This window comes from Vigna unguiculata, chromosome 9, assembly GCF_004118075.2.
Source record: "Vigna unguiculata cultivar IT97K-499-35 chromosome 9, ASM411807v1, whole genome shotgun sequence".
NCBI classification, from domain to species: Eukaryota; Viridiplantae; Streptophyta; class Magnoliopsida; order Fabales; family Fabaceae; genus Vigna; species Vigna unguiculata.
This window is the reverse complement of record NC_040287.1, coordinates 12,232,576-12,241,037: the sequence shown is the minus strand read 5'-3', so window position 1 is coordinate 12,241,037 and position 8,462 is coordinate 12,232,576. Positions and strand designations below refer to the sequence as shown.

Below are 8,462 nucleotides of genomic sequence, written 5' to 3'. Positions count from 1 at the left end.
CACCACTATGAACACTCCCTATGAAGGTCATGGGATTACGTCCTACCCGCACTTTACCCAAGTTTCACCAACCACTCTTAGAGTTCTCATACACATCAATCTCATGCCAATATGTATATATATTTACCAAACCAATCAAGCATATATCACACCAAGCTCGTGCTAAACACATCAACTTCCAGTCCCAATATAACATATACAGTACATTTAGCATCATGGCTTGAACTGTCTTAAGCGTACCTCAACCAATCCTGTGAGACATATATATATATATATATATATATATATATATATATATATATATATATATATATATATATATATATACACGCACACACACACTTAGAAATGGCAAATCTCGCTCAAGCTAAAGAGTCCTCGCTCAGGCGAGAGAAACCCCTCGCTCAAGCTACCTACTCTCGCTTAGGCGAGACTACAACAGGGAGCACGTCGATGTCTCGCTCAAGCTAGCCCAACTCGCTTAGGCGAGACTGCTCTCGCTCAAGCGAGTGACGTTCGCTTAGGCGAGCCCTCGAAACAGAGAGAATAATAGGGTTACTGGTGAACCCTAACAGAAACCACAAAAACAAACTTAGAATGGCAGAAAAGAGAGGAGTTAGGCTGCCTTAGGGGCTTTGGACACCTTAAGGGTCAGTCCTTAGGCCCAACAGATAGGGCTAGGCCCCTTTAAATTTTAGGATAAAAAAAAAGGGTTTTACAGATCTCTTTCATTTCATGTACTTCAGAGACCAATGCGAAATGCTCTCAAAATTTTGTCATTTATGATGTTTGACTTCTTCATATAGTGTTAGAAAAGTATGAAAAAAAAATTTTCGAATGGGTTGGGCCTTACCTTGTGAGAATTAAAAATTTGAGATTGATGAAGTTTTTTATGAAAATAGTATGGATCGAAGCTGGATGAATGAACGTCGTATCAGTGAAGAGTATGAAAATGGGGTATCTGACTTTAAGATATTATAAATCATATCAAACTTCAAACAATCATATTCATGCATAATGAATTTGTATTATCTTTTCAGCGCTTCAAGAATTCATCACCTTTATCGGAAGACACTATCCAAACACTGAGACAGGAGTGGACAACATATTTATTGGAACAATGGAGTTAGGCCCTAGAACATTAGAATTTTATTTTAAAATCTTTGTAGAACCATTTCTTGATGAAAGTTTTAGTTTTGTGGTAATTGTAAAAGTTTAGAACACTTTACAATTATGAGTTAAAATTACCACGTTGCTGGAATATAATATTAACTATGTTCTAGGAATTTTCTGTTTTTCAGGAGTGGGAATATGTAAATACAACCAAGATTTAAAAAAAAAAAACTGTTAAAATTGACGTCTGTCCTTGCACTGATAGATGTCAAGGGACGTCGGCTGTAGCACTGCCCGACATCCCTTGATGTTTGTCAGTGCAAGGACAAACGTCAATTTGAGTATTTTTTTTCCCTCTTGTTGGAGCGAGTTGAACGTCGAGTGCGGATCAAACAGACGTAAAGGGACGTTGGGCTCCTATTTTCCGACGTTAGCTAACATCAATTTTTTTTTCAGACGTTAATTTTAACGTCACCATATATGACGTCGATATTTTTGCAGACATCAAAAGCTAAAAATAACATACGTTATAGGCACTTTTTGTGTTAGTGATTACTACTACTACTAATAATAATAATAATAATAATAATAATAATAATAATAAATACCAAAGTAGCATGTGCAATGCAGAGAGTATATATTTTTTTTCATTCCTTTAGATTTTAGGGTTTGAAATTCGAAAAACAAAGCACGGAAGCTTCATTTGCAAGTCTTGGAGATGCTCATCGTTTTTTCTGTTCCACCACATGCAATGCTACAAATGATGGAAGTATCCACAGTAAACTACTCCACACTTCCACCACATGTCATCTATGCTACCCAAAATGCATGCAAGGCATTGAAGGATGTAACCAAAATGATATTTTGAAACTAACCACATTTTGAATGTCTAATCTAAATGTAAAGTTGCTAAAGTACGTAAGTTTATCTTCTTCCTACATACACGCACTACACCACCTTTATCTTGCATTTGAATATAAAATAGGAAAAAGATATAACTATCTTAATCGTCAACAATACTCCCCGATTTTAATACTAAACTCTTAAAGTGAGTTTGACTTTGATCACACATAATTTTCCTTATAAATTTCTTTGAAGAAACCCATAAAAAAAATTTATACAATTTTGATGTATAGACCCAAAACAGTAAACACCGATATTTTTATATATATAAGGAACAAATCAATAATCCAATATAAGAAAAATGGAACAAGATAGACATAGACATGAGAGAGAAAAGTCTAATCTATATTGGATGCTATTTTATCTTTTTTGTTCATGGGCATCTGACATTTCTTCCAGGACCTCCATAGTAAAAGTAAGTTCCCCAAACATTGCTGGTTCCTTGCCTAATGTTGTAGCAATTGGAATGATCAGCCAAATGATGAATGTTTCTAAGAGGAAGCAAGCTATTGTCCCAATCAACGACTTGCAAGTTTCTAAAATATGCTGATTTTCTGAACCCTTCTTCGGCAAAATGGCCACTCCCCATTTGTGTGGCAGTGTGGTAACCCCTTGAACGACTGTTCACTATTTCTCCTCCGAACTGCACCATACTTGCATGACTCCTCAAGTGACTGAACATGTTTGCTGGCCAATACCCCACTAGTACTCCTGATCCAAACTCCAACCACCAATGTCCATGCTTTGGATCCTATACACACAAACCCTTTCAGCTATCAAAGTTGAAAATATCGACTAAAGATAAAACAAATTTACAGAATATAATAGAATACAAATTATTATCATGTAATTAATTTAATTGATTGCATGTTATTAAACCATTCTCTTATAATAAAATTAATTGATTTTCTGTAATTAGATAATTAATTTTTACTAATTATGTTGTACATAAATTAGAGAGTTCAATATAATCCAACGACTTGATTATTTATACTCATTTCTAATCAATAAGAGGACAAATATTCTAATTATTTTTTTCTTTCTATAAATACGAATTTTAGTTTGCAAATTAATTTTATAAGATTTAATTAAACTTAAAATTCATTTTTAAAAAAAAGATTAGTTAAAATAAATAACAAAGTTTTTTTTTATTAATGGAAAGAGTGCCTAATTTGTGTCTAACTTTCAATAAATGAATTGAAAAGCTTTCAAATAACTTTGGAGGGTACATTTAGAGAGAAGAGAATCAAAATAGAAAAGAAAAAGTGGAAGAATCTTAAGGAAGCAATTTCCCATCGGGGCAGTGTTACTTTAATTTGGATCCTTCCTTGCTTTTTACATGGGAAGTGATAAAAATATCTTTGTCGGGTAGCTAAACCACAACAAAACTAAAACAACATAGATCTCTAAAAGCATATATTTTTCAAAATTAAAAAGTATTTTCTCCAAATTTCATTTTACTTTAAGCAGTTGTTATATGTTTAATTGAAATGTTTTTTCATCTTTAGCTTTCAACTTAGAATAAGCAATAGTAATTTTAAATTAGGGGTGTACAAATGCACGATCCTGCCAATTCGAATGGAGACTTCGGTTTGATTAAAGAAATAAAAATATATTAAAAAGTAATTTAAATCCAAAACTTTACAAGTTAAGTCCCACTCACAAAAACTGATTTTAATCTTTAAATAAATTGGTTTAATATATAAATCATGATACATAATATATTTCAATAAAATAACAATATTTTTCATTTTAAAAAAATATGGCAACCCTAATTTATTCTTTTTGTTATACAATATCTATAGCTTTAAGTAACCATTAGTGCTCCCTTAGGAGCAACACATTGACGAAAACTCTATATGTCATAGGTTAAAGTATTGTAGTTTATAATTATTGACATTATTGGATAAAAGTAGAAACCAGAAAAAGAAGCATCATGGTAAAGTGTGTAGCTTTTGTTTGTTGGGTAAGACCACAATAAAAGCAAATTAGGCATGAGATACATAACTTTATAAAAGGAAAGGAAAAGACATAGATAAAGTCCACCCCCATCTAAGTAACTAATGGAATCTTCCATTTTAAATAACAATAACAATCACATTTACACAAACTCAAAAGGGAAAAAAAAAATACAAAAAACTAAATCAATTAAACAAAAATTTTCACACAAATGCCACTGTCCCCTCCCTTTTTTTTAAGATGGTACATTATATATTTTATTCAGGTAAATAACAATTTTTTAGTGTACTAGTTCAGAATTGAGTTTTTAGAAAACGAAATTCTGAACTTTTTTTTATTCATATGTTTTTGATTTTTTTTATCAGATATACCAAAAATATGTTTAAAATTTAATTTCTTAATAATCAAATTCTGGACTAACACAATAAAAATATATTATTTGTGTAAATATAATAAAATAAAATATAAATTACTGTTTGGAAATAAAATAGAACAATGTGTTATTGCTTGACCGTATTATGATTCCTAATTGGAGTTATTTAAATAAGCTACCTAAGATATGTTGGTAAGAAAAAAAGAAGAAGCAAATTTCAAATAATAAATCAAGTAAACCTTGTGAGTTAAGCAAAGAAAAGAGATTATTGCTTTTTTGTCCTTAGTTGTTGTTGAATTGAATAGAAGAATAGAGTAACCCATCAATTTCATCTTAAAGTGTTATAATTTCTTGTAAATAATACTAAAAAGATTCATTAAGTTAGTGTTTGAGTTTGACTAAAATGCATTAATTAAAGTATTAAAGTGATGAATATAGATAAGAAAGTAAACATTGATTAGTTGAAAGACAAAAGAAAAGAAACACTGACCTTCCAAATCATTAAGCTAATATCAAACTGTCTTCTGTTGTAAGCAGATCTTGGAGAGATTGCTGCTCCTATTGCTACCCTATTGTTGGTTTGAATGAAGCCTGAACAGAGTAAATTGTAACACCCAGTTGTTTGATATGCATCTGTCTGTTACACAACATGTATATCAGTGAGCTACAAGGTAAAAACAACAAAAACAAATTTCATATTCTATCTTGAATTTTTGTTAATGTTATTTTGATGAATCTTTAATTTAATATAGAGTTAAATATGATTTTACCATTCGAAATTAAAATTTGTACATTTTTCTTAAATTTTAATATAGTTTAGTTTTAAATTTAAAAAGTGAATGAATATTTCTTTACCTAGTTATATTAATAATTTTTTGACAATTATTTTGTTGACAAAATTACTAAATAGATTAATTTTTTAATTTTTTATGAAAGTTAGAAAAATAAAATAATTAAATTTTGGAATATATTTTATCAAAATTGATTGTTTGTCAAAATTTATTAAATAAAACTTTGTCAAACTATCATTTTTCATTAAATATTTTTTATTTGTCAAATACATTTTACGATAATATTTAAATTATTTATTCATCCTGATATATTTCAACTCAAATATTAATATAAAATATTATTTAATAAGTTCAGAAAAATTAACATAGATAAATTTAAAATAAAAATATTATTTTCATTTATTTTTAAAATTTGAAAATTAAAATGTATTCAAAATTTAGGAAAAATGGACAAATTTTAATTTCAGCTCCTGAAATCATATCTAAACTCGTATTCAATCATTTAAAACATATATAATTTGAACACTAAACAAAATAACATCACCAAAATTTCAGCTTAGAGTTAAAATTCATAAAATCTAGGTATCTAAATGTGTGATACTCACTGTCCAATAAGTGAAGAACCTTGGATAGTTGTCTCCATACAGTTGGGGACTCACCTGAAGCAAGATCAAGAAAAGGAAAACCATGGATTCCTGTTACTTACTAGCCTAAAGTAATTACAGTAAAAAAGCATGCATTTGCTATAATTATTATTCAAGAAAAGAAAGAAGATTGAAAAATAGTGCATGAGAAGAAGTAAGATATTTGGTGATGATAGCGATAATTTAAGAGAGTGGGGACATACCTGCCAACCAGCTTCTATGGTGTTCAGATCTTTACCAAAGGACCCAGCAATAACCCACATTTGTGATAAGCTGAATTCAAATTCATCACTCACACTTGGTGCCCACACGTTTATGCTTGCCCTTGCTCCATAGTATTGTTCACCATTTACAAAAACAACAGCATGCTGCAATTCAAAAATCAAGGTTCATGTCGATGAACAAGTGCTTCAAACAAAAGGGCATTTTTTTTAGTTAATTTCGGTTGAGAAAGGTAAATTCTTGGTATCCAATAACCAAGAAAGAAACAAGGAGAGGCTCTTCTTCAAAGTCATGATTTTGATTTTACTTTTTGGTGCAAGCAAGAGGCAAACTTTTACTAGTGGTGTCCATTCACTGTCTGTTCTCTGCTGTTTTTGGAACTCATGTTCAAACTGTAGACAAATACGGAAAAGCAGTGTCTCTCTTTTTCTTTATGAGGTGGAAAATAGCGGGAAATGAAAGAACCCTATTCATCAATGAATGCACTCTGAAACAGGATATGAAAAAGAAGAAAAAAAAGATTCCCTTTTGAAAGTAAAAGACTGCATTTTGTCTAATTAGGATTAGAGATTCATTTCATATACATGATTTGCATAAACTTTTATTACAGAAACTATTTGGATAAAGGTTTGGTTTTTACGAGAGATAAACAGGAACAGTGGAAAAACTACTGTGTCAAACGTTGTTGGTTAGTGGAAATGTCAGTGTTTTTTTGGTCAAATCACAAACCTCATGACCACTGCCAGATGAGTCTCTCCGTACAGTTCTTGGTTTTCTTCCAAATCTTCGGATAGAACTTGCTCTCAGAATATCCTCCTCTGTTGTTCTTCTGATTGGTACAGTTCCTTCTGGGCATGTTTCACCAGAATCACTCCACACCTGAAAGCTCTCATTTTCCCTATCTACTTTGGTCTGGTTTTTTCCCCTTGGCCTCTCTGGTGGATCCTGCAAAATTCAATGTCTAAAACTTCAAACTTTCAATCATTTAAACCATGCTTTGTTCAAAGTGGTATTGAATTCAAGAACATGCAGTTGAATTAATCAGAGTTAATTGTTGTTATGTACAAAACAATCCAATTGAGAAATTACCAATGCTGTGTGATTTCTAAGCATAGGATGGTCAAAAGCTGGTTGCAGGTGAGATAACACACAATCAATCAAATCACCATCTGGACTCTGCAACAAAATAACAAAATCAAAACCCCAAAAACATCATGTTAAACCAGAGAATCAAAAAGGAAAACAACAGTGTCTGGATCAAAAAAGGAACATGCCTGAATTGTCTTGACAGGGGGCTTGTTAATCTTGTTCAAGTGAGCCCTGACTCTTCTCAAGTTGAGGAGCTCATGGTGTGGCCTAAAAAAAGTGTGGTTACCCTGCAGAGAGTGGCACATTGCTGGGGCAATTGAAGAAACGAGGAGCAGCAAGGCAACAAAAGAAGGTATAGTTGTGAGAAGTGGAACATTTTGGGAAGTGAAAGAAGCCAATTTTGGAGAATGGTTTTGTTGTGCACATGTCTCTTCTGGGACACCATTATTGTCTGGTTGTGTGCATTGCTGTTGTTGTCTTCTTCTGTTGTTGTGAGCTGCAACAAAAAATGGATCATTGCTATGTTCTGAATATCTTTTCATTCCCATAACTACGCACAATTGTGATTGAAGAAACTTCTGAGAAGAACTCAAAGTTTGTTCACTGCCTTCTCCTTTTCAAGTTGTTTATAACTACTTCCACAGCTGGTCCTGCAGAGAGAGAGAGAGAGAAAAAGAAAGAAAGTGTAGTTTTCTGAACCAAATTTATGCCTCCATGGCCACACCATAAACATTCAGAAACCTGTTTATAATATAGATACCTATGGTGGGGTTGTACTTTCATCTTTGATCTTCTTCTCCACACCATACATGTAGAATTAGAAATAAATAAAGTACAATTTTACAATTTAGATTTACTTTGTGTTGAAGTTGAACACATGTATTTTTTTTTTACCTTCTTGACTTCAAAGTCCACCTAAGAACTGATTTTTTTGTAGTTTTGTTCTTGGTGTTCTGCAACATATTTGGTGTACAATATCATTGTAATGAAAATAAATTATGTTAAAAAAATAATGGTTCTTTATTTTCTGAAATCTAGAGTTGTGATTCATTTAACAAAATTATTATCCTCGAGTGTTGCATTGCATTCGTTTCATTTATGGGTGGATTAAAAAAATATCAAGATAAAACCATATAGTTTTAAAATGAAACCCTTTTGTAATAACAGAGTATAACGTAATTCAAAAATTAGTTTTTCTCCTTAAAATAATGTCAATGGTTTAATTTTTTTTTATTTGTGTGTATTTTAAAGAAAATAAACTCCTTTTATTGATATTCTCTTAGCTACATTATTTCTTTTAAAAAAAGTAGTAGTACTCATTGCATTAGTCTTGAAAAATTTATACATCATGTTAATCTTTGTGGAGAA

The 8,462-nt window shown here is 31.2% G+C and overlaps 1 protein-coding gene across 2 annotated transcripts; it reads right to left on the bottom strand.

Moving 5' to 3' along the window:
- Positions 1-2,244: 2,244 nt before the first annotated feature.
- LOC114162596 lies at positions 2,245-7,872 on the bottom strand. Of its 2 annotated transcripts, XM_028046535.1 has the most exons (8): positions 7,855-7,872; positions 7,280-7,744; positions 7,095-7,181; positions 6,735-6,950; positions 5,987-6,151; positions 5,745-5,798; positions 4,839-4,985; positions 2,245-2,767 (listed from the first exon to the last, which is right to left on the bottom strand). In XM_028046535.1, the coding sequence occupies exons 2-8, from the start codon at positions 7,640-7,642 to the stop codon at positions 2,390-2,392; spliced, it is 1,410 nt and encodes a 469-aa protein (XP_027902336.1). In that variant the 5' UTR covers positions 7,643-7,744; positions 7,855-7,872; the 3' UTR covers positions 2,245-2,389. The 2 variants fall into 2 exon arrangements, with proteins under 2 accessions (XP_027902336.1, XP_027902334.1); XM_028046533.1 differs by lacking the exon at positions 7,855-7,872 and having other exon boundaries at positions 7,280-7,836.
- Between the last annotated feature and the right edge of the window lie 590 nt (positions 7,873-8,462).

Bases quoted from the DNA above. Each gene is read 5' to 3' on its own strand.
- LOC114162596 (XM_028046535.1), bottom strand. From the start codon at position 7,642: ATGGGAATGAAAAGATATTCAGAACATAGCAATGATCCATTTTTTGTT. The intron at 6,951-7,094 runs GTAATTTCTCAA...TGAATTTTGCAG, and splicing joins TTAGAAATCACACAGCATTG to GATCCACCAGAGAGGCCAAG. The intron at 5,799-5,986 runs GTATGTCCCCAC...ATCTTGCTTCAG, and splicing joins CCATAGAAGCTGGTTGGCAG to GTGAGTCCCCAACTGTATGG.